General features: G+C 36.2%; 1 protein-coding gene across 2 annotated transcripts in view; it reads right to left on the bottom strand.

The window, feature by feature from the left end:
- LOC141429208 (uncharacterized) overlaps positions 1-27,919 on the bottom strand; it is a 194,663-nt gene that overhangs the window by 82,028 nt on the left and 84,716 nt on the right. For both annotated transcript variants that reach the window (XM_074089476.1, XM_074089478.1), the window contains exon 5: positions 24,010-24,197. In XM_074089476.1, the coding sequence (XP_073945577.1) occupies positions 24,010-24,197 (188 nt within the window). The remainder of the gene's footprint in view (positions 1-24,009; positions 24,198-27,919) is intronic.

Raw genomic sequence — 27,919 nt, 5'->3', positions numbered from 1 at the left:
ACCTGTTTATTTTTGATGTACGCCGCTCATGTCCCGCCACCGCGCTAAGCATTGACATCCGATATAAATCCGTTTTAAAAGTAACGGAACCGCAACCGAAACGGATAAGTAATACCAAAAGGAAGTTCCGACTTAACGGAAACGGAATCGGAGCTCCGTAACATCCCTGGTACGAAGTTCGAGTACTACCTAGTTGTGGCTCGGGGAGCGTTTTGACTCAAGGTGTGTACGATCAAATTTGCAATCCTGGGTGACACACGAACGACAAAACCCCGCCAACCCACAAATACGCGAACTTGCCCGTATGTCTATCTAACCCTGATACTTTATTTTGAGTTGTTTACTCAAGCTGTGTTTGTCAGAATTCGTGACCATAAAGGATGCTGCAAAGTTATGTTGTCTTTAGATGGGATAATATATTTTCGACATGGAATAACTTACAGCCAAACAAATGTTTTCGGTTGAACAATATCGAGCATAAAAAATATATCCTATAAACTAGCTGTTGCCCGCGACTCCGTCCTTGCTATCCCACGGGAAATATGCAATTTTACGGAATAAAAACCATCCTATGTTCTACCCAGGGATTCAAAACATATCTGTATACCGAATTTTAATCGGTTCGGCAGTTTGATGACCAAACAAACCAACGGACTTACTTTCGTATTTGTATTAGTGGGATGCGAAAGAGATATATTTGTTTGTTTGTGGCACTTAAGTACTTAATCAACCCATCCTGATGAGATTATCCATCGCTTACGATCCTGGGAAGGACATAGTATAGTTTTTATCTTGGAAAATGATATCTATCTAATACCTTTAAACGGGCATAATACATAAATATAATACATAAATATACATATATATATTTCGGGGATCTTGGAAACGGCTCCAACAATTTCCATGAAATTTGGTATGTAGGGGCTTTCGGGGATGAAAAATCGATCTAGCTTGGTCTTATGTCTGGGAAACCGCTTGTTAGCCCGAGAGAAGCTCGGTCGCCCAGGTATTATTAATAGTTCAAGTAGTCACGTGATAATCAAGTTCTCCGCATGCGAAATCGCGGACAAATTAGTTATTTATACGTTTTTTATGACACTTTCTGCCACTCTAAATGTATCACTTTGTAAACATATGGAATGTCCAAACCCGTATCACTTCCTTTTGCCGTAAAATTTAAATTCATAATGTTTTATGGGTGCCGTGGGAACTCTATAATGGCGACGCGGGGTTTCGTATAAATCCTTAAGGGTTTCATGGCCAATGGGGCGTTAAGAAGTGATAAATTGCAATAAGTTACAGAGATTTTGGGATCTTTGTAGGTGTCATAAATGTTTATAATGGTAGGGGAGTGAGATCAACATCGTGTGAGTATTAGTTTGGCGATTGTGCGAAATAGTACGTTTAAGTAGTACTAAGTGGCCATCAGCCAAATATGTGTTCAACGAATATGTCGCTAAAGTTGAACTTTCAAGTTGACAGACACGTCTATTGACATATTGTTTTGTGACATGTAAAGTTAGGGTGGTAGACCACATTTTTGGCTGATGGTAACTATGTATCTGAATGAAGGGGCTCTAGTTAATTTAAAAGGTTTAGGTAGTGAAATAATGACACCGATTCTGCCTCTACTTCTAATTTAGATTAGAAAAGTTTATTTACACAAAAAGTGAATAAGTTTTTGATAAAAAGTTCATTGTAAATACCATCTTTTTTGCTGGCTGTTTATTTTGTTGACTGTACTTGCATTTGCCATCCAACTACATTTCCGTACTTTCAAGTTAGTGCATTAACCGTTGTTGAGGAGCTTCGTTCCGCGGAGTCTATCATGGCTGGACCAGGAAAAAAAAAAAAAAAAAAAGATTAAAATCAAATTTAATTTGCAAGATTTGACCCGCACACATATATTTAAATACATTACAATTTAACTAAAAGCTTTTCATTAGTTTGGCGATACTGTGAAACAGTAGGTTAAGTACTATGTAAAGGATCTTGTTCAAAACCGACGGACGTTAGACATAGTGGTTAGAGAACCATACTACGAAGCTTGAGGTTCCGGGTTCGATTCCCGGCTGGGACAGATATTTGTAGGAATATTTAATACGAATGTTTGTTCTGTGGACGTTTAATATGTATTTAAGTATGTATTTTGTCTATATAAGTGTGTTTATTCGTTGCGTATCCATAGTAGAAGCTTTGCTTAGTTTGGGACTAGGTCAATTGCTGTCAAGTGTCCCATGATATTTATTTATTTATTTATTTATTTATAAAAGGTACAGTTTAATGTTTCCTTTAACATAGTACAAAACAGATAGACACAAAGTTTTGTATATTAATTTGAGTTACCTGTGTGTCTGAACTAGGTAATCCTGTATTTCAGGTCAAATAGTGCAGCTAGAGATTTTCAAAATCCTAGAGGATGACCACTGCATACAAGGGCCAGTCCTTTAAGAAGTAGACCAGTTCATCCCACCATCGCCGTCTAGGTCAGCCAGGAGAGAGCAGTGGAAGTACCTATCAGGGGGAGGCCTTTGATCAGCAGTGGGATAGAATAGGCTCGCAATAATAATAATAATAGAGTAGGATACGTTTTATTCTTGGGAGCAGCAATGCAAAGCAATCCTTATTCTGGTGATCCTAAAAAGGTATCCAGCAAGCAGCAATGTAAATCAAAATTGAATAGCGTCAAATACGTAAAGACCGAAGACTGAAGTGGCAGTGGGCGGGGCAAATTGCTCGCAGGACTGATGGCCGATGGGGTCAGAAGGTTCTCGAATAGCGTCCGCGGACCGGGAGACGAGCTGTCGGTTCGGTAGGCCTCCAACAAGATGGAGCGACGACCTGGTTAAGATCGCGGGATCGCAGTGGATGCGGAAAGCACAAGACCGGTCTGAGTGGACGTGGAGAGCGTTGGGGGAGGCCTATGTCCAGCAGTGGACGTCTTTCGGCTGACATGATGATGATGATGATGACGTAAAGACCGATATTTTTTAGTTGTGAAATGTATTGCCAATTATATTTTTTAATTTCCCACCAGTTTGTTCTGCTAAGATTCACTAGTCCTACTCGTATTTCACTGTCAGATCTTTTTTTATTGTTGCGATGCATGTATGTGTACCTAATAAGATAAGTTATTTCTTGTTATGTTTCAAATATATTACTCCATTTGTTTTTGTACATACATGAAGATAACTTTGTTTATATCCCACTTTCCGCAAAGAAAGACTATTTTGCTGTATAACTTTTACACAGGTTGTTTGTCTCGGCGTCGTTTTGTTTTTGCTTATCATGCTGTATGACATCGGATAATATAAACTCTACATCGTCAAAACAAAAACATTCAAACTTTGGCGAACGCATCCTTATTAATTCTTGGAACGCACGTCCGTTATGTGACACCAAAAATGTCGGCATGTAGAAAGCCAGCGCGACATATACCTACCCAACTTTCATACTATCCGGGACGAAGGACCATTAACGGTGTTAACCTAGTTATGGAACTAACTAAACTCGACCTAACTTGCAGGTTAACGACGCGAAAATAACTCAAGAAGGTGCAAAAAATTAATGAGATATTTAGTTACAGGTCGTTTATAACGCTAGTTCCAAAAAGTTATCGAAGTTTTTAACTACGGCGTCGTAAAATATAACTTTTATGATGAACATAATTTTTCTGCAGGTAATGAGATCATTAGAAATTAAAAAGATAACAGATATCAAGCTCTTTGGGAGTTGGCTGGTGAAGAGTAAGATCCAAGAAACCTATAAGGGCTCTCTCCTAGACGCTATGGTGACTTCGCCGGCCATCATATTATCCAATGATTTACACGCCACCATATACTACGATATGTGTATGTCTACTACACTTGGTGTTACTTTGGCTATGTCAAATTTGTTTAGCTGTGTAGTTTGTCTCAAGAAATGAGTGAGATAGAATGGAAGGATTTTATAAAACAATATATTGTGCATGCGGTACAATTACAATTCATTAAAATTTTTTTGCTCATGGTCTCTTATTTCTTCAATATATGAGACAGGAAACTGATAGCGGTTAAAATGCTCGTAGAACTACCCAGGTTACAGTTGAACAAATTGAATCATGACCCAGGGTGGAACCTTTTAATAATCAATTTCATTATGGTTTCCTTGACAAAAGTACGAGATGTCAATGTTTAGTGCAAAATTCTTCCTCTCCATGCATTTATATTGCTGAGATATCACTTTTGTAAAAAATAATATTGCACTTTACTAAGTTTCAGTTCTAATATCCCTAAGGAAAGTAATTTTTACATACTCGTACACTTCAAGAAACAAACTGTTCTTCAAGACGATACAATCTTGATAAGTTATCATGGTTTCATTAGATGCCAATGCGAAAATGAATCATTTTTATTAAATTGGTGACAGTTTTCTAGCCCAATGAGTTTTTTAATTTAAGGGAATAGTTTTGATTACTACGGCTCTATTTAATTCTGCTGCCTATTCTTAAATTTTTGATATTGTTTGAATAATGATAATTTTGTTTTTGTCATGACATTTTGCATTTTGATATTTGATCTTAATTAATTTTGTAACCTAGATTTAGTCAAATTTTGCTGCGCTGAGCGAGGACAGCACTATTGAAGTTTATATAAGTTCCTTATAAGAAATTCCCATCGTGCTATCCACATAATAAAAATAAATAAATATATATATAGGTAAACGTTTTTATAATCGTACTGTGCATTTGTGAAGTTTCATAAGATGCATAATAATACAACTGGACTTCAGTGCCATTGATTTATATAATAAAGAACTGGGCACGGAAACGTAAGTTGATTAACTATGTATTTTTTTTAATTGTTGATACAGTGTCAAAGCATACCTTTTAGATACTTAAGACCGCGTCTGTTTGTTCGCAGGTGCCCTTTTATTATTATCCTAAATAAATCACTGTGTGCCCTATTCTGTCTTACACCACCCCGTGACAAGTTATCCGGGTCAATATATTTAATATGAGTGAGTCTCACGGTAGTTTCATGTTCAAAATTCTGTCATTAGCAATAGAGATGACAGCAGGGTGTCGTCTATTGGGCATTAGCGCGTCAAACACTCGAACGTTTACCTTATATACTTGTTATACATTACTAATTAAGATTGAGTCATTGCAAAATCGAAAAAGGGCTCAAATCCAGTCCATTCATTGCGTCAAACTGCTCCATATAAGTGGAAGTGACAGCAAGCCAAAACGTTTTCAAATGAGCAACCAGACTTGCAGTCTAGAAGGCTAATGAGCTTCACTAGACTTGTAAGGATAAAGAATTCACGTACGAATGCTGATTAGGTTTGCATATCACGTACCATGCGTCAACTGACGGGTGACAGACGCAAACAGCGAAACTAAGTTAGTACAGGTTGTTTGGATAAGGAATCTTTTTTGAAACACAGAGCTGAAACATCTTCAATTTGAGACTTTTGCAGAAACAGGGGGGCTACTACGAAATTCGAAAATCGAAGTTCGTATCGTACCGTCCTTTTCACTCTCGTACTAAATAATATTAGTGTAAGCAGAACGGTAAGACACGAAGTTCGAATTTAGCACTTCGTAGAACGAACTTCTATTTTCGAATATCGCCGTAGCCCTATAGGGCGAAACGGAGAAACTTGAAGGAGGCCTATAGATAATAATTGGGTAAGTTTCCGGGGTAAAAATATTATTTCCTTCCGTCCACGTATTTTTTCTCTTGTCAATCAAACAAAAAAATTACAATAAGCTCTTCAAATTTCGGGAGTGGGGGTCCGTAACGTGCGACACTTTTTAGACCTGTGTCACGTTACGCGGAACTTTGTCTATTATATTATATCTTCATAATTTTTTGTTTAATTGACAAAAGTAAAATACAAACCATATCCATACTTAATATTATAAATGCGAAAATGTGTGTGTTTGTCCGTCTTTCACGTCGAAACCGAGCGATGGATCGACGTGATTTATGGCATAGAGAGATTTTATGGGCCAGAGAGTGACATAGGCTACTTTTTATCCCGGCAAAATGCACAGTTCCTGAGGGAACAGCGCGCGATAACCGAATTCCACAGGTGCGAAGCCGCGGGCAAAAGCTAGTACTAAAATATAACTGACGGACTAATTATATATTTTTTAGTATAAGAGCTTATTCATTGGCTGATAAAGGCTAGAAAGAAGGAGCTGAAAAGAAGACAATGGCATATCATACAAGGTGGGACCCAGGAGCAAAAAATTGAACCACAGCTTCCAATCTTCATCTTTACTCGTAGCTAGTTTTAGTTCTACAACTTTTGAAAATAACTTTTATTATGATTTTTATTGTAGTTCGAAGTTCAATTGGACAAGCAATGTATTGCAAAATCCGTCATTTTATAACGTGACAGGCGATGTCATTTAGGCTATTGGATGCCGCACATTGAAAATACTGCTTATTTTTTGGAATAAACAATGATAAAATTACTTAATTTTTTAAAGTTACAGAACTAAAATAGTTCCATTTGAGTAGCAAAACCTGTGTTTTAATTTTTTGCTTCTGTTACAGGGCTCACCTGGTATATATCACTTTCATAAAAGATCCCTGTTCCTCAAATCAAGATTCGAGGCCTGACTTTTCAACATTTTATAGACTGAATATTTTACGCCATACGACACACGCACGTCATCGGTTTTTTATTTTTATTTATGCCATTCTTGGACTTTTGGACTTTCAAGTTTTTTTTTTGTAATTTAAGCTATTCTAAGTGCAATAAACAATACGTTATTGTTATGTAATTGTTTTGAAGGCCCATGCGAGATTTGAACTGTTTTATAATAGCTAGGAGTAAATCGACAATAGGTTGTTAACCAAAGTGATCATGATCAATGATCATACATTATGATTACAAACTTAATTAATTGTCAATTGTGTTTTTTTTCGTCCAATTGCTGGTCACTGTATCAGCAGTTATCATATTTAATTTTGTATTATGCTGAGTTGGGATTTATATATAACTCGATGACTACGTGTTATTTAGATACATAGTACAATGTTTTTTTTTACATTTCCTTATTTTGTATATGAATGTAATGGAATGTGTATTTTGTTTTGTATTGAATATGTATAAATAACTGTCTCTTTCTTTGTCACAATTGCGCTTGCCCTTTAATTGTATAAGGTATTGTGATATTGAACAATGGTCGTACAAAAACATCAAACCGCATTCTTCACTAAATACCTAAGTCTTTAGCAAAATATTATGCAAAATGTAGAGCTCCATATTCTGTTTGTACAATTTGGTACCTAATGTAATTCAAAAAAAAAACATTATACTCAACAATAAATTATAAACAAAAAAAAGTATATTAGTAAGTATCCATTTAAGAATCCGCTTCTTTATTCAATACTTAAATACTCTATTAACCTTAATTTAAAGTCAATTTATACAACAGGTGATTATAGTTAGTTGACTACGTTATTTGAATATATATGTCTTTGTTTACATAATGATGTCACCCAAAATATTAACGTACCTATCTATGTTAATAATGAATATTACAACAATGAAGTAATAAATCATCTGAGTGTCTACTATATATCACAGTTAAATTATACAAAATCGTAAAAATTTATAATAAATCGCCGTTATTGTTAAAACTTCGCCAAAAGTTCCTTTTATTTTTTTAAATTATATTTTTGTTCAAAAATCTACATTACCTACAAATAATTCATATTCATATTACATTTGCAATATTAACCCTTGTGGCTATAAAAATTATCCAATTTAATTTATCGAAGTTTTATTAAAAAGAAATGTACTTACGTTTGAGCTTTATTTTGATACTGTTCTTTGGACTCCACGAAAACAATCCAGGTATGTCAACAATACCTCTTACACTCATTTAACTTGACACACAATCACAAACACTACAGCGTGTAAAAACACACACACCGACAAAACATCCCCTATAAATCATTGTTAAAGTAAAGTACATTAGAACACCGTAATTTTGTTAAAAAACTCTCTTTATTCTGCGCAAGGGCAAGTCGGCATCGAATACAACGCGCATGCTACAACCGAACTGTCAAATAGTACCACAAGTCTCCGCTTGGCAGCGTCACTGTGCAAACGAAACGGCTATAGTTTCACTTAAGCGGGAAAGAGATGGATAAGTATAGTATTGAGCCTTCAAAAGCTCATGTAAGCTTAACCTACACACTGACACACATTCGTGTGCATTTGGCAAAGTGATTTTTGTATGGAACGGGTTTGCTTGATGTAACGCATAGGTGTATGGACTTTTAGAGGTTATGGTTCTTATAAGGATGTGTAGTGCGAATTGATTGGATTGATTGATAGGAATTAAATATAGTAGTGATAATTAAGAGTAAAGTTGCTTGATGAAACTTTAAAGCAAAAAATATATACATAAAATTTACGGTTTACGTTTTTGGTTAGATTGCGACCTGACAAAAAAATATTCGCTTTTTAGAATAAAATTAAAAAAAATGAAAGTACCTATTAAATAATTATTGTTTAGAACTGTTTATGTTGTGGTGTAGGTACTTAAAATAAAAAGTCATTGTATCGTTTTTCCAATACGAGCCAAAATAGAGTTTTCACTTCTCATTCCCCTAAAGTTTGAAATTATGCTGGATCTATTTTTATGCTTCAGTGCATAAAGTAAAATCTTCGACTAAGATCAAGGCAATCAGGTGTAAACAGCCACAAACAAAGAAGTTTCGACATAAGTATTTTTTTTAATAATTTTTAGTTTATATAACACTAAAAATCAATCAAATCAATCAAAATAAACCAATAAAACTAGAAATGTATTATTATATAGCAATGCGTGAAAAATAAAAGGTATCTAGTAAGTCAACAATTGTTTCTACAGTTGATATTTAATTTCCTCTCAATCGAAGTGAAAAGCTGAGTGTAAAACTCGAACATTAAACCCATTTTCCCCTCAACGTGTCTATCTACCCTCGCCGTACCGGCTCGGGTGGCTATAGATATGAACGTCTCGGGTAAAATGGCTCGCTTTATGCTCTCTTTGTAGGTACAATCTACTATTTTAATATTTAATGACTTACTTGTATATCCGACCGATTCTTTTGGAAGAAGAATTACTATAAAAAATCCAAGTAGACGTCTCGATGAAAAAATAAATGGAACTTTTTTTAGGAGGCAAAGAGCAAACGGATCGCCTGATGGTAAGCGATTACCGTCGCCTATGGACATCTGCAACACCAGAAGAGTCACCAGTGCGTTGCCGGATTTCGGAACTGACCAAATAGTGACGAAATGAGCTGACTCCAAATGAAATGGGATAAACCTAGGCAAAGAGATAGACTAGCAATATACTCGTATTGGAAACAAATTTCTTTATTTACGGCATATTTAAGTGCTACTACGGGGTTCATAGTCCAGTCAAAAAAATGTTGACCCTTAATATAAATTGTTTATAAATTTTACTAGCATCATCCATGTCCTCATCATCGCTTTTTAATATACTTTGTTCATATCTATTTACAATGCAATGTTATTCACTTACGCATATTTTTTGTTGATGGAGTGTTGACGGATTGACGACATCGGAAGAGTTGTGGGCAACCGTTGGATGCAAGGGGTGAGTAGGTGTTCATTGTGGAGTTCTAAGGCCTTTGTGCCTTTGTTCAGCAGTGGACGGGTTTCAGATCATGATAATGACGATGTTTTTTTTTGTGAGTGCATCTGCTTGTGACAACGATCGCTGTAATGTACTCGAAACATCGAGATAGTTTTTAGCAATATATTTAGGTTGTGATTCATTGTGCATATTTTATTCGGTCCGACTAGTACCTAAATATAATCGATATCTATAAAGGACTGTGATTTCCATGGAATAAAAAAAGTCTTACATTTTAAGATAGGTACAGTGAAACGCTGTTATTCCACTTCATTGTTTGGATCATCCTAGATTAATTTTGCTACCTTCAATAATTGACACATACGTACACTATCATAAAACCGACCAAGAAAAAGTCGGACTCGCGCACCTAGGTTTCCATACACATTGGTAGGTATCAATGAATATCCGATGTTAGCAAAGTCCTGCTCCAAAGCAAAATGTACGCAGAGTAGGGTCATTTTAAATTGGATAATAAAATAAACCTACAGATAAAAAAATTAAGACTTCTCTTGTTGGTTGTGCTATAAAGAAAATAGATTAAGTGGCTGTTTCACCATCCACTGGTTAGTGTTAAGTGACGGTTAAATGTGATGCCGTCTCCGTCTATTCGAATAAAACAAATAGAGACGGCATCACATTTAACCGTCACTTAACACTAATCAATGGATGGTGAAACAGCCCCTTAGTTGAACAAACGTAGGAACTTCTAATAAAAACAAAATAATATAAAAAAAATCTTTGACATTTCAGAAATAAATGTTTTCTTTTTTACATAAAATCCATTTTGATTGGTCTATTAGGAGATAAGAAGGTATAGGCTGGCCAGGTAACAGTAAACTTTATGTGCCAATAACTGGTTGTCGAGTAAGCGGCTAGACAGGAAGTCGACCTATTACTGTTTTATCGGCTCGAAGTAATATAATAGAGTTATACGAGTATGATTGTTAGTTTAATAGCTTTAGCTTTTAAGTTTTAGCAAAATGTTATAGGCAGACTTTGAGTGCAAATAAATATAAAAATAGGTACGTATGGGTTGAACGTGGCAAGGAAAATTCTTTCTTTTTTCAATTTAAATAAAGATATCTAGATTTTTTTTCGTAAAAATTAAAAACAGCTATAATAATTAATTATCTGCCTTTAAAGTACTAAAAAACTTATTTTTTAACTTTATGTAAGTATGGGGTTCACTTTAAGCTTACGCGGTTTTCACATAGGAAATTATTTAAACTCCGGGTCTCACATCATGAAATCACACTCCTAGATTAAAAGTATACCAATTCAATAATACATCATTTTCTGGAAGTTCTAAATGAAATCGGTGAAGTTATTATTTTGAGTTGGAACGCTTTCTATCTAGTAATTTTGTAACTCTAGTAGAGTACATATTCGTGACCACGGCCGCTGCAATGGAACAGAAACGTCGAGGTAATCTAAACCCATTTCATGCTGTGATTAAATCCCATCAGTAGTAAAATCACAGTATCCAAAAAGCAACTGTAACCTCAATGTTAAACTCTATCCACAAAAGCTTAGCTTCAATTTCCTTTACCTCGGAGCTCCACAAACAAAACTTAATCGGAAACCGCTTCCGATTTGCTTCTCTAAGTAAAAATGTTCCACGTCCTTTCTTGAGCACGCTTTGAGATGTAAATTAAGTCGATGCAATATGTATCAAGCTATTAAGGTTTTGCTAAGAACTTACTTTCTGTTTCTTTCAATTGGGATCCATACCACTCGGTAAAACTGGTCCTAATTTAAAAACTTACAAATAATAACAATATCGAAATGTTTTGCATTTTTTAATTACTGTAATTACTGTTCAATACAAGAATTATTTCAATTTTTGTCTATGACCTCTGCTTGACTTTGAGATTTTTAAGTAAAAAGACATCAACGGGTGCTATGACTAATTAGAAAATGCAAATGAATTAACGAAGAGAATAATATCCATACCATACGTCTGTCGTCATAAATTAAAACAAATCAGTGGGGCAATTATAATTACGAGTATCTTTGATGATCATCAAAGTTACTAAGGGTAGTTTGGATTGCCTCGCATTTGAAATAGACAGCCCTGCTCTACCATAAACCGAATTGACGAAAAAAAAAATCTCATTACCAATTGAATAATTTTTATTCACCAAACAATGACTATCATTAATCTGCTTTTCGTTTAATGTCGAAAACTGACTTCATGCTCGTATGGACAAGAGAGATTCGACAATTTTAAAATAATCAAACTAGCTTCGATTTTATCAAAGTTAATCCTCTTCATAGTCGTTTTAAAAAAACCAGATTCAAAATGTATTTAAACTATGAAACTGTTACTGTGTTTTACTGTAACATACATAATAGCACCATGCAATACAACAAGCCATTATAACACGGAGAACGGTTGGCCGTTGGAAAAGTTCTCGAATGGAGACAGCAGATCGGCAGGCGTCGTACACCAACGAGATGGACGGATGACCTGGTTACAGCCGCGGGTTCAAGGTCCATGAGGTCCATGGGGGAGGCATGACCAACACTGGACGTTCTACGGCTATACGATGATGATAAACAATAAACTTTTTTTTTTACAGACCATTGTACTCCTTAAAGGAATATTTGGACAGGGTTTATGATTGATATTTGCTATTTAGATTGTGATTACCATTTTTTTTACTGTACTCGAATATGAATATCTGACAGGTTCTCAAATGTTTATATTTAATTATTATTGTTCTGATTATTGTCAAATTTAGTTTATATTGTAAATTCAAATATTTTTATTGGCATGCTACAACGTGGCGGAACGTGCGTTTATGTTCCTCAAATACTAAATGACTTTCCCAGGGCTACAATTGATAAAATAACTAGCAACCCTAAGAACATAAAAAACATAATTAAGAATTTACTTATTAAGGGCAACTCATAGCCTAGCAACTAAAATCTTTAAAAATAATGATTAGCTAGGAATATCATTTAACTAATTGTAAAATTGTTATGAAATAAACAGTTATAAATTAAATTAATTAAATGAATTAATGTAATTTGCACTACTGACATGAAAATGTGTACCAACTGTGTATGTTTTAACAAAATAAATAAATGAAAATAAATGAAAAAGTGCACTCTAATTTTGGACAACCCAAGTAATCATTAAAATTCCACGCAGGTCGCTAATTTTTCGATGCCGAAAAGCAACTCTCATTTTCTCGTCGCGACGAAAACTTTGAAACGAGTTTCTCGAAGAATCTTGGATAAGTTCGGATTAGTTCATATACACCGCGTAATTTGTTACTATGTTACGTAACGTACCGTTACCCTGACTTCAGACATTAATTTTGTATCCAGGGCAATCTATGGTAATAATTAAATACCAACAAAAAAAAAACGTCAATACTTCAGAATGCTTTAAATGTGAGTTTTTGCAGCATTTGCAATCTTTAGTGTGTTGGTGGTTTGTGTTGGCAGTCGTACCTACTCTCACTTAATCCGCTTGCTTAATATTTAAAAATTAATATAGAAACCCGAGGTTTGGATGATAATTATAAAATAAAAACATGAATTGTTATTTATGATTAGTGAAAATGATACGTACCTAAGGACATTTTGATAGTTAAGATAACTTGTAAAAACATTCTTTTTTTCTTTTTATGGCGGTCTAAACGCAATTCCTTCAAAAGATTGGTTTGTATTACTGAACTGTAAGCCTTATTACGTAACAGTTGCATAAACTAATTTATATTTCGCGTGCAGTTAGCGCTAGTCATATTCCTAGATATTTTTCAACAGGCCTCCACCTGCCTGAGACCCGTCTCCGTGCAAACGGCGTCAGTTAGCGTAGGCCCTTACATGATTTAGGGGCTGTTTCACCATCCATTGATTAGTGTAATCTGACGGTTAAATGTGATGCTGTCTCCGTCTATTCGAACAAAACAAATAGAGACGGCATCACACCTAACCGCCAGTTAACACTAATCAATGGATGGTGAAACAGCCCCTTAATCTTATAAGTAGATTTTAATTTTAACCCACTCAGGGTTTAGGTTGATTGGAAATTTGTTATAGCAAATACGAGTACACATGTATGTTACATGAAAAATATGACAAAGCAGATATATACGGCTAACAAAAAGTAGTTAGTAACAAAACTTATTTTTTACTTAAAAAAAAAGTCCTGTTTTATAAGAAGTATATCTTGGAATGACTACTTTAATGATGTTAAATATCATATTGTATACTATACCATCTTGGTATACTAACTTGTAGAATGGGTATATTGCTACGGTGGTAACTCGATTCCGCGAAAGTGCCAAATCGAATTACAACTCGAAAAGGTCTCACACGATCCTTCTTCACTGGTAGACATTTTGTGTGCCAAATTTAGAACAACTGTTTTATATAGAAACAAAAGGAGTTTTGTTTAAATTTTTAAGAAAATATGACATTTTACCCGTGGTTTCGCTCGCATTACGTCTGTCAGTTGAATAAAATGGCATCACTGAAAATCAGCGTTACGAACTTAGGAGGTTATTAGAATTTGAAACTTAATGTCCATCAGTAAAAGTTGAGATTTGCTTTAACGTATGTCCTAAATTCAGGACGTTGGGCCTTACGAGGTTCAGGCACTGCCTTAAAAAAGTTACCTGCTAGCTTTTCTCACGTGAACTGGCAATCGAGTTTAACTTCTGCGGCTTTACTCATTCATTTGAGAATTCGAAACTTCCTCTTTGGATTTTTTGAAATATGTAACGAAAATCGTTTTCGATTCTTGGCAACTCAATTAATTAAATAAAATACATTTCGGCATAAATAAATTCGTCGAAGAACTCTTAAATCACCTACATAGGAAGAAAAGCAATAGGCGGGCCACATCGCTCGAAGAACAGATAAACTGTTGGGGAGAATGGTCATCGAGTGGCGAACACGAACTGGAAGACGAAGCGTTGGCAGGCCTCAAGATATATAAAAAAAAATAACTTGCATATTTCCTAGTCTCAAATAGGCAAAGCTCTGCGCAGAGGGCGACACTAGCGCAAACCTCCATGACAACGTCAGTTCTCTTTATATTTTGTGGCCATGACAGATCATGACTAAAGAGTATTAGTACTTATGTAAATCATGATATATATTATATTAGTAACAAAACAACATGATATTTACATCGATACTAACGATAGAGCTATATTTCCAAAAAATGTATTGACATAATACATTAGGATATTATATTAGGCATTTAAGATACTCAAAAAAACGGTTTACGGTTTTGTGCTGGTGCTGCACTCTGACGACCTGCAGTAACTATTATAACTAAAATTCCGGAATTTAGATTCGACTGCCAAACCTAATGTTATAGGCATGCGAAGCCGCAGGTTACGGCTAGTATGTCTGATAAACCCACAAGTTCTTAATTTACGTGTATTTCTACGAAGACAAATTGGCTTAACGTCTTCCCCCTGAAACATGGCTGAAACCTAGTTAGCAGCGTAAATACAGAGATTGTAAACACGACTCCGAACAATACGGATGTAACTCTTGCTTGATTGGATAATGTTTACGCTGGAAACAACGTTACGACATTGCGTTGGAAGAAAACTGATTTCATTGAAACATGGTCAAGTTGAAGGAGAATAATGAAAAAAAAGTAAGGCTTAACGTTTGCGTTACTTTAAAGCGTTATACGTGTGTTACTTTAAAGTGTTACGAGTATGTTACTTTAATGCGAACGTTTGTGATACTCTCAAGCGTTATGTTTTTCTGCGCACCTTTCACTTTGAAATCATGTGACAGCTTCGATATTATGCTAAATGCGTTAATTTAGGTATCCGTTGCCTAGTGCATATTCAAAGGCAATCGTGCTTAATGAGTAAACTAGTCGGAGCTGAAACACATTTTTTTGTTTTGGGTGAGTTTTTTAGGATTCCGGTAGTCCTACAAGCACGTCTACAAGGAACCCTTATAGTTTCGCCTTGTCCATCCGTCCGTGGTTTGGCTTAGATACTGCTAGTGCTAGAAAGCTATATATATTTTTTTATTCGACTGGATGGCAAACGAGCAGGTGGGTCTCCTGATGGTTGGAGATCACCACCGCCCATAAACATCTGCAAACCAGGGGTATCGCAGATGCGTTGCCAACCTAGAGGCCTAAGACGAGATACCTTAATTTACCTAATTTTTTTTTTATTATTTAAGAGGGCGTCAAAACGTACTACATATAGTCACTACTTTAAAAAAAAACTCGTACCTCAAAATAGATCAATTTTCTAAGTGAACTTTACGAATATTATGTCAAGGTTCAATTTTGTTGACATATTGATTTTAGATACGAGATTTTTTCAAAGTAGTGACGATATCTTACCTCCTTTACATGCAAAAGAAGAGTTAAAGTTATCGAGAGACATTATTATTGAATATTCAGAAAAAGTAAAGTACAGTCAACCAATTCGACTACTGGGCCCCCATGGAACCTTTCATAGTAAATAATTTCGATTCTCTGTAACGTCTGTAACAATGTTTATAGAATGACGTATAATTTCGTACGACAAGGTTCTGTGGTGACCTAGGTATCAAATTGGGTGACTGTACCTACTCAGCTTTAAGCACATAAGTAAAATCACAAATATATCTTAAAAGATAGAATTCCATATACCATTGTAGCGTTTATTTTGAGACATCATCGCAGTCTCAAATATAAATAATAATATAAATAAAGAATACATTTTGTTTGGGCATTTGGATTGAAGGGCTGGTGCTGTGCGAAATCCTCTTCTATGACTTTAGGAGTGAATGTGTTTTTGCTTAATACCGGTGTTGTACTCTTTTCATTTTTCTCGTAAATACCATAGTGAGTTTCCGCCTTGCCGCCCTAAAATGCATCAAGCCCCAGCTACGGCGAAATACACCTGAAAGTGCACTTAAGTCACACGTATGCTTTATATCTCTGCAAGAAAATGTCAGTTTGGCAAAAAAACATTTTGATATTATGCGCGTTTTCAGTATACAAGCTTTTATTTAGTTTGCCCTGTTTGTTAATTTATTTGGATCAAATCTTGGAAGCTAAATTTGATCCACTTCCCGTGGTCGAATTGACTTGAAATTCGTCATACTTGTATAGATTTGGTGACAATACAATATTCTGCCAGTGACGGTTAAAAACACTATCCGTCGAAAAAGCATGAGATTCATGGCTAACAATTTAAATAATTTATTGAATCAGGCGTTACTTTGCGAAGGTTATAATCAATAAACTAAAAGAATTTCCTTACTCAAGCAAAGGAAATTCTTTTAGTTCATTGCTAACAAAATATGTTTCCGACTTTATAAACACAAGTTTTTGTTTTCATTCTATTTAGTCCGACGGTTAGATTTTGGAAAAATATGGGACACATATTTTTTGGTTTATCAAATTATTAAAAATCAACAAAGGTATAGATCATCAAACTTCCGGAGTGGGGGCTTGTGACGTCACTATTAGGTAAAAATCGTACCATATAGTGACTTCACTCGAAACTTCTAAGCACTGTATTATCGTCATTTTTTGTTTGTCAAACAAAAGAAAAAATACGGTACAATATTTTTTTAATTATCGTCTAGCCTATTAAGCTATAGCTAATTTCAACTTTTGTACAAACTAGTATGTATCTATCAAATTTTTGTAGTCCACTTAAAATGCTATTCATTATTGTTTGAAACAAAATACATTACGAACAAATTAAATTAGGTACCCATGTTATCTTGATATCGGTAAAGCCATATGGATTGAAGGACTAACAGGTCGCACTGATGGCTTATCAACTATCGCCATTGTATTCAATACAAGAACTATTGTTAGGTCTCAAAGCCCATTGTAAGCGCGATATGGTCTCATTAAAAGCTATTTGTTGGAGCAGCGCCTGAATGTTTATTAATTGAAATGAAGATAGGTTTCAGGGTAGTTGCTAGTTCAATCAGGCAGGCGTCTGCTCTAACAAGTAGGTACATAATAGTAGATTGTACAACAAGAGCATAAAACGAGCCACTTTTCCCGAGCCGGTACGAGCAGAGGAAAATGGGTTTAATGCTCGAGTTTTACACTTCGATTGAGAGGAAATGAAATAGCAACAGTGGAAACATTGTACATTGCAGTATGGTTTCTGCACTGACTGAGGTGTAGCGCTACTAACACTAGAATCAAGCTTTCTGTATTACTAATTAATACTATAATCCTGTGGGTCGAAATAAAAATATTGTTATTAGTGTTCACTTACTCGGTATTTTTTTTTCATGCATTGCTAATATAAAATTAAATATTTAGTTTTATTGATTTTGATTTGTTACATATAAATTAAAAATCATTCAAAATATATAGAAACATTTTTGTTTGGAGCTGTTAACACGCCTGATTATCTTGGTTTTCTATTCTGTGATCTTTGACAAAGATTTTACGTTATGCACTAGAGGATAAAAACTCATTTTATGTTGCCTAGATTCAGCATAAACACGAACTTTACGAGCATGAGAAGTAAAAAATAAGCTTTTGGTAAAAACATATTTTTTAATAGAAGCTTTTTTGCCGACTGTACTTTTTGATGACTGTATTTGTGTTTACACTTGACACCCAAACTACATTTTCATACCAAATTTCAAGTTGATGCCATAAACCGTTGAAGAGTTCCGTCCTGTGGAGACGATTCTGGCTGGACTACCAGGATTTCACTACCAGATTATATTGTATTGTCACGCAATCTACATAAGTATACTAAATTTCAAGTCAATCCAACTACTGGAAGTTGGTCGAATTTAACTCGCAAGATTTGATTACAGACAGACAGACAACGGGACAGGTGAAGCTAAATAAAAGCTTGTAATAAGTTTTTGCTAAAAATTTCATTTTCAATAAAAGCTTTTTGATGACTGTACTTGCATTGGCATCTAAACTACATTTCCGTACCAAAATTCAACTCGATACCATTAACCATTGCGGAGTTCCCTCCTGCGGAGACGATCCTGGCTGACTGTCACTACCACATTATTGTATTGTCACCAGATTTATATAACTATGCCAAAATTCAAGTCAATCCAACCACTCAAAGTACAAGCTCGCTTTTATTTAGCTTGCCCTGTATATTTGTTTGGGTCAAAAGCTTCCAAAATTTTACCCAAATAAACATACAGGGCAAAACACAGGCAAATTATACAGGGCACGTAAAAATGTAACTTCTCAATGTGCGATAGAATCAGCTAATCCTACTTCCTACTCTTGCTAATATTTTCATACTGATATTTCCACGGGATCAGGACTTACACAGGTAAAATGCCGAAATTTTAACTTTTTACTGTAAGCTCTATCGGAGTTGGGGACGTGCAGAAGGGTTTTTTAGTTCGGTGCTGTCTGGGCCTTTCCTTCCCAGTCGTACATAATGGTTTGTCCCGACTATAAAAAATTGAAAACTAAAATCAAGTAGCGAAGACAATAGTCACCTCATCATCATCATCATAATCTTAGCCGTAGGACGCCCACTGTTGGACATAGGCCTCCCCCACAGACCTCCAGTTGCTTCGGTTGGCAGCGGCCTGCATCCACCGTGAACCCGCAGCTTTAACCAGGTCATCCGTCCATCATGTTGGTGGACGTCCTACGCTGCGCTTGCCGATCCGCGGTCTCCACTCGAGAACTTGCTATATGGCCCGCCCATTGCCACTTCAACGAGCTAATTCGCTTGGCTATGTCGGTGACCCTTGTTCTTCTACGTATCTCCTCATTTCTGATTCAATCCCTTAGAGAAACCGCAAGCATAGCTCTCTCCGTATAAGAACTCATAACTCTGAGCCTATTTATAAGGCCTAAAGTAAAGCACCACGTCTCGGATCCATATGTCATCACTGGCAACACACATAAAGCGATTCAACCAAAAAAAAACTAGCTGTAGAGACATGAACCTACGGTTGCATGAAGGCGAAGTAAATGAGGATCGTTATAGTTTTTGGAAATATCCATGGAAATTTTGTGATACATTGTCCCGAAATTTCAGTTTAACTGCCGAATCTAATGATTCACGCTAGCAATGTTGCGGTAAAGGCTAGTAAAGAATAAAATAATTTTTATTATCACCATCCCTGCCCACTGCTGGATACAGGCTTCTTCTCAGAATAAAAGGGCTTGGGCCTTAGGCGTGAGCACAGCGCGGATTGGGAACTTCACACAAATTTCATTGAATTGCTTCGCATGTTTGAACGATGTTTTCCTTCACCGTAAAGCTCGTGGTAATGGTAAATTTTAAATGTAATTTCGCACATGAAATTTGAAAAATTCAGAGGTGCGAGCAGTGGTTTGAACCAACGATCTTCTGAACCACTAGGGCACTGCGGCTTAAAATAAATTTTGTTATAGTGTAAATATCAAGCCAACAGACTTTATCAAAGCTCCGTCCATTTATCAACCAAATGGGGCTAAACAAAAGCCAGAAGTTTTCGTTTTAATTTACTCATGATTTATTAAGTCACTTTATTGTAATTGAGACGTCGATCGGTAAACTTGAGGAGATATTTTGCGCGTTTCATCGTTCAAAGACTACTCGGTAATGAGTAATGAGTCACTTTCCTAAAATATTTCCGAGAGCATCTTGAGAATTGTACAACGAGAAACGTTAATTGAGGGGTTTTGTTTACTGAGATGTAAATTTTTTGTCGATCATAAATTAGTTTCATTTTCAAATTTCATAGTTCTGAGTTGGCTTTCTCGTACTGTACCTATACAAAGGAAGGTTAGGGATCTACACTAAAAAAAACAGCCAAGAGCGTGTCGGACACGCCCAAAATAGGGTTCCGTAGCCATTACGAAAAAATTATGTAATATTTTTCAAAGGATTTCGTATTTTATACGGAATCTTCCAAGTTTAGGTATATTTTATACCTTAGGCTGCTATTTAGATTGCAGACAGACATGGCGAAACTATAAGGGTTCCGTTTTTGCCATTTTGGCTCCGGAACCCTAAAAAAGGATAGCACTTAACTAGTTTGGCTACTTGACGTTTAGCCAAAATTTACTAAGAACAAAAGTTAGGCTAATATTGCAAAACTGATTTTGTAAGACATCACCTAACTTTTAGCTACTAGTACTGTAGGCCTACTACTGGAGGTCTTAGTTTTGTAGTCGCTCAAGTTATATTAAGTACAAGCAACAATTTTATTTGTTACTGTTAGCAAATCTTTTTTTTTCAATGTCCTGCTTCAAGGATCGAATCAGAAACAGAGATCTAGATACCTATAATAGATCTAGAAATGTATTTTGGATTACAATCCAAGTACAATCAACAAAAGGCACAGTCAACAAAAAAGTTTTTGTATTAAACATGTCACTTATAACAAAAAAATACCGCTTTTAATAACAGACTTCTGACCTAAACCTCAAGCCGAGTGCAAAATTATCTTACTCAGTTTTGCCAAAGGAAATAAACTAAACATTTCTGGCCAGCAGGGCGCCCTGCGGCTGCAGATCTATTCACTTCAAAGATATCGTTGAGACATCGAATTTCTCGGTATTTTTCTATTGACCGAATTTTTTGACGACAAAAATAAAGTACCTACCCGTATAATTTCGTAAAAAAAGAAACTGCCAAAACTTTTTCTACAGTCAATCCCTTTTTCCCAAAACCTTTAAGTTGTCAGTCGTACCCTGAAGCTAGGACTATAATGTTCCATGTAATTTATTCTAAGCACAACTGTTCATATTTAACGCGTAGTTTTATCCTTTGAGTTCCTGAAAAACGCAATTGAAATTGCGGGTAACAGCTTATTGTTTATGCTTACAATGAACAACACAGCAGCCAACCTACTGCGTTTCTTATACATTTATGTATACTGTCTGTGACGTCCGTTCAGATATTTCTTTTCATAAATACCTCTATCTGTACATTTTATATAAATTTCATCTCATCTTTTCATCTGCAGCATCTTATACGGATTTTCCATTTATTTAAGTAGCCATTCCGTAAACGTAGAAAGATATTGCAAAAATATTTGAAGAATATTACGTTTGTACATACATTCAAATTCCAAACGAGCTTTGCTTTATCGGAGCAAATGTTTAACATTATTACTTAGTACTATATGCTTTGTGAAAATGTGAACTGAAAATATAAATTTGAATCTGGAATTTTTGTGTCATGGCCCATCAGCCAAATAAGTGGTCTATCGATTTATAAACAAGTTCCTATCAAAATATGTCGCTAAAGTCGAACTTTCAAGTTGACAGACACTTCCATTGGCATTATTGTTTTATGACATGCAAACGATTATCAACTTTAGGGTGGTAAACCTAAGGTCTAAATTCAGGTTGGTAACATTATCATAATATTCTATTTTACTTATATTTTAAAACACAAAATTTGTGTGCTTGTTTTTATGGTAAGGTTGCCTGGAAGAGATCGCTCTTAAGCGATAAGGCCGCCTATTGCTCACCTTGTAATTTTTTTTTCTCTGTGTATCTGTTTTCTGTATCGCTTACTATGTCTGGTGAACAATAAAGAGTCTTTGTATTGTATTGTAAGGAAGATCCAATTAGTGTTCCAGAATCCATTCCAGATTGACAAAACTACATAAAGTGCAAAGTTCTGGTGGAAAGCGAAGGTCAACAGCTAATATTAATGGGAATGTGACATTTTGCAAGTTTGTTAAAACACGGGCAAAAGTTAGTGTTTGATGCTTGTGAAATTATTCAAAATGCTAATCTTTAATCCCTTTTTAGGGTTCCGTAGCCACAATGGCAAATCAAAAATCAAATTCAATGGGCACTTTTACACGTCATTTTTTAAACTACCAGCGCTTTCGGAAAGACCATCATTGCCAAGAAGAATGCGCCGCAAGAAACTTGGCAGAAAGTCATTTTTTCATAATAATATAATAACAAATAAAATACTTAAAAACTATAGTATACAATTAAAGAAAAAAAAAATACAAAAAAATAAATAATAATAATACAGGGCAAAAACGGAACCCTTGTAGTTCCGCGGCTTTGCTCAGGGACTATCAATGCTAGAAAGCTGTTATTTTGCACGAATATATATGTAAACTATGCCGACAAAATAGTACAATAAAAAATTCAAAAAAATTTTTTTTGATTACCTCCCATACACGTAAAGTGGGGGTCTCTTTTTTTCTCATCCAACCTTGTATTGTGGGGTATCGTTGGATAGGTCTTTTAAAACCATGAGGGGGCTGCTGAAACGATTTTTCGATTCAGTGATATTTTTGCAAAATATTCAACTTTAAAGTGCAAATTTTCAACAAAAATCTAAAATCCCCCTAAAATCCACACCGGTGGGTGTAAAAATTCAGGATAGTATTAAGTATATTAAACTTACATAGAAAACTATAACGGTTAAGTTTTCTTGAGAATGATTAGTAGTTTAAGAGTAAATAGCAACCTGAAGTATAAAATATACCTAAACTTGGAATATTCCATACAAAATACGAAATCCTTAGAAAAATATCACTTAATTTTTTCGTAATGGCCACGGAACCCTATTTCGGGCGAGTCCGACACGCTCTTGGCCGGTTTTCAAAAACAACATGGCGCAGCCTGTAGGATCAGAAACGTTCTAAATTTAGACGCCATTTTGATTAAATATTTGTATCAATCTCTAAATTAACAGAAAGGGATAAAGCGATTGATTACAAATCATTCACGTTGATTGAAAATTGAAATACATGTAGGTAGCTAGATTGAAAGCGTCCAAATATTCGTAGAAATCGTACGGCCATATTCCAATCGTGACTTTATCAAAATAGCCTCCTTGCAGGGATTTTCATCATGTATTCATTGTGCGACCTTTTATTTTATGGCGTATAAAAACATGTTTAATTTGCGGGGACGTAAGCCCTTTTTATTCTTCCTGACGTTAACATCGCGCTTTGTGTCATACAATAGACTTTTCGGTATTATATTTTTGTTTTTGGGTTGGACGATGAATATTAAAGATACTCGTTTTTATTGAAGGCACTAATGGTAAAAAAAGGAAAGGTTCGTTGCTGTTATTTAATCATACAAATCATAAGTTATCTTCAAAAATGGTTAAGTCTATGAAGTCATCTTTGGCTTTATAGACATGTTGACTTTTTGAAATACACTTTACCTGTCCATAGAGTCGAAACGGATTGACCAATTGCAGTTGAGACAAGACAAATGCAATTATACACGAGCGTTCTGAGCTCATCGTCTCTTTTCATTGTATCGGCGTGTATCGGCTAAGAAAGACACGGTGCGCAGTACGTACTAAGGGCATCATAACTAAATAACCATTTATAAAATTTGTAATCAGCCAGCACCATGGCATCTCCACGAAAGGCTGTATACCTATAAAAAAAACAAATTCGAAATTCAAACTTACCCGCCTGCCCCCTCTGTGATTTTGCCCGCCGACCAACCGCGGGCGAGACGAGACTCAGCGCCCTGTCAGCGCGTCCAGGCAGTTGCAACGTGATTGGTTGACTTGGCTCAGAATGGCGTGCGCAGATCGCAGCTTCAACCATAGAGTCGATGCTGGCTGATCGCGGTAACTGGCCAAAGGATTCTCGCCTGCAACAAGTTTCACCAAGTTAATATCCGTAGTAGTTGTTGTGCAAAGGTTTTAAAACTTTTCAGTTTGTGGGTGTACCTACTTATTATTATTATTATAATAGGTTTAGGACCTAGGTACTTCGTCACTGCGTCTTGTTAGAGAGCTTTAGCTAGTTCAAATAGGTTACAATAACTAGCAATGGCGTAGTACCGTAATTTCTACCGGATTACCTAAATTTCCGGGTTAAAGGAGCTCCACACGGCGCCCTTTACAATGGCGCCCTAGGGAGCACCATTTGGGTGATTGGGCCTAAAGTCTCTTTAGTAGAGTTCCGTGGGTTCAAACTAACGACCCCAAGTCACTTGGATTCTGCTAGTCTTTATTCAGCTTATTCCAACGTAACACGCATCCTTATGCTCCCCCCCCTCGGAGTACTCACAACCAGAGTAATTAGCTATTCCACTCCGATGTATCAATTAAAATAATTAAGCTTTCATTACAGGGCAGCCAAGGCGCCAGCGTGGCCGAGCCACTAGGTACTATTTGCATTTTAATAGTACTGGAATTTACTGAAGAGTACTTTTATTAACTGACCTCATTATCTTGCTTCTCTATCTCTCTTGTCAGTACTACATATGAAAGAAAGAAAATACATTTTTTTTATCAAATACGAGTAGCTGGCAAACGATCATGCGGGTCACCTTATGGTAAGCGATCACCGCCATCCATGGACACCTACAGTATTATTAGGATTGCGGGTGCGTTGCCGGCCTAAAGGAGAGGGAGATAGAGGAGGGGGAGGGGGAGGGGAGTAAAAGTGGGGAGGGGAGTTGGGCCTCCGGATCTCCCACTCACCGTACGAAACATAGTAGCAAAACTACTATTTCACGCCGGTATTCTGTGGGAGTGTGGTACTAACCCGGTCGAGCCGGCCCATTCGTACTGCAGCCAGCAAGTGGTTACAGTAAGGCTCTACCACATGTATTCACAACAATATTATTAAGTACAAATAGACAACGCAAATACAAACAGATAGTTATGTTAGTTGCGTTTGTGTAACATACATTATTTTCATTCAAAAAGCCATGAATTAATACTTAGTTCTGTATCTGCCATAAAACATAACCTTACTTAGATATACCTTAAAATAATGATATTGCTTTTATTGGTACAAAGTTTGTTCAATCAAACCGATGGTTTTGGAAACCTTTTGTCACAACACTTTTTCTCTCCTAAGTTCTTTCTAGCTCATGCTTGTAAATTCTATAGGTACTTATATATTTGCAAAATATGAATTAGGAAGCGCAACATAGCCGGGAAAAGAAAGACTCCAAGACGTAAAAATGTCGTGGCTTCATAATATGACGATTGGCATAAAGGTACGAGAGCAGCAATAACCTACCGGAATTTAAATTTTAACCGCCAGATATCTTATAGTTTATATGCCAAGCCGCATGTAAACGTTAGTAAGTAGTTCTTAATCCAAATGAACGCAGTTCGAAACAAATTCGCATCGAAAATCGATTCGCAACAATTTCAAATTAAGAAGTTTGTTTTGAAAACTATGTACTTAGTTGACGCAGTTCTAAATGCGTACAATCGATTTCAGGGTTCAGTAGGCAGGGGTTATTGGGCAATAACTCAGTGGTCGGGTTCCGGTGAATTATTGCCGTCACGTTGGCAGTAACGATTTGATTTGTTGACGGAATTTGTAAATAAAGGTGATAAAGTTGTCATTAGTTTATTGCTATCGTACATACATTATTTAAGTACCTAATAAGGTAATATTGGAGACGGTAACTATAGTTACCTAACGTCCTCTGTCCTAAGGAAGCATCTCCGTCTCGGCTTGGGCAAAAATGCTTTGATATGTCAGTTCGTCGCAGAACTGAAGTCATCGACATAGCTGTAAATATGTGCAAGTTAAAGTGGCAATGGGTGCGCCACATCGCTCGAAGGGCAGATATTAATACAGGTGACTGTACTTACATGATGCGTATACGCATTTAATATCTGCCACAGCGGAACGTGCAATAATGACTAGAGCTTAAAGAGCGAATCTTAAGACTCAGAGTCTTCCAGAGCCTCAACTATATTTGAGAATTAAATTTGCTTATTTTGTGCGTATGGATGCAAAAAACCGTCTCTGCGGCCTTTGAGTCGTTAAGCCTCCAGAGTCTTTAGGGTTCGAGTCTTTAACCCTCAAAATGAGCGTTTTTCACAACACTGACACATCCCACCGGCCCTAGAAATACAGTCGAACGAGTATCTGATATTTACGGCACGCTTTGTTGTGTCCACGGACAGTTGTGTCAGATATTGGTGCTTACTGTACACATTTAAATGTTCACGACGGCTATGCCTAGAAGCACGAAATCGTGCACGAGTATTTCACATACATTCATTCCACGTACACCTACGTACAGTCAAGGGCAAAGATTATCGACACGGCCAAAGTTGCAAAAATATGTATACACGACTTTATGCACTTAACATTAAGGCCGTGTATATATATTTTTGCAACTTTGCCCGTGTCGATATCTTTGCCCTTGACTGTACACCTAAAGAAATATCACAATGCGAATGGGACCTTTTTATGGCGGCAACACTTCTTATTATAATTTTTTCTAACCTGTGTAATGCGTCACTGCTGTTATAAATAAATTATTTTCTTTCTTTCTTTCAATGTAATTTTTTGAGAATTCCGTTCATAATTTGGTAAAATATTAGAATCTCAATTAAACTACTAGACTTGGGGGCTGTTTCACCACTAATTGATTAATTTTAACTGATGGATAAATGTGATGCCATCTCCGTCTATTCGAATAAAACAAACAGAGACGGCGTCACATCTACCGTCAGTTAAAATTAATCAATGGATGGCAGGGATGTAACGGATGTAGCTTTATCGGAAACGAAATCGGAACCGAAAACGGAACCGGAACCAGAACCGGAGCCTGAGTGATAAATGGACGAGATGTTAGTGTAGCACGTGGCATGCGTGTCGATGAGCGAATGGCTGGTATAAACCCGTTTGTTTTTGATGTACGCCGTTCAAGTTCGGCCGCCGCGCCAAGCATTGACATCCGAAATAACTTCCGTTTCAAAAGTAACGGAACCGGAACCGAAACGGAATGTAAAACCAAACGGAAGTCCGACTTAACGGAACGGAATCGGAGCTCCGTAATATCCCTGATGGATGGTGAAAAGGGGGTTAATTGTCCACGCGAAGCCACGGGTAAAACTATGTAAAGAATACCTCTGTGAGGGACTCGCAAAAAACTAAGCGTTATTTAAACTATGCTCCGCTTAATGGAGCCTTTGTCAACTTTAGTGAGAATAATTAACTCTAAAGTCGTAATTAAATGAACCGGAACGCTACTAACGCTGGAACGTTAGGTTAGTTTAAACGCTGCGATAATTTAATCTCTTTTGGACAGTAGTCGTATTTCACTGACAACTTAAAAGGCGATTAAAAGGCTAAATTTAAAATAAGGAAAGATCAAGATACGTCTCACTACTACGCACAGTTTAGTTTAAATAAACTAATAAGTTTTGGATAAAAACTTCATTTTTATTGCAAGCTTTTTGCTGACTGTACTATCGTTAACTGTAATTGTTTCGCATTTTTATATGCAAGAAGATGCAAACGAACGTGCAGGTCACCTTAAGGGATGCAATCAGCGCCGCCCATAGAGACCGCAACACGAGGGGTGTCATAAGGTGCATTGCCGGCCCT

The sequence above is a fragment of the Choristoneura fumiferana genome, chromosome 6 (assembly GCF_025370935.1).
Source record: "Choristoneura fumiferana chromosome 6, NRCan_CFum_1, whole genome shotgun sequence".
NCBI classification, from domain to species: Eukaryota; Metazoa; Arthropoda; class Insecta; order Lepidoptera; family Tortricidae; genus Choristoneura; species Choristoneura fumiferana.
This window is presented reverse-complemented; position numbering and strand designations above follow the sequence as displayed.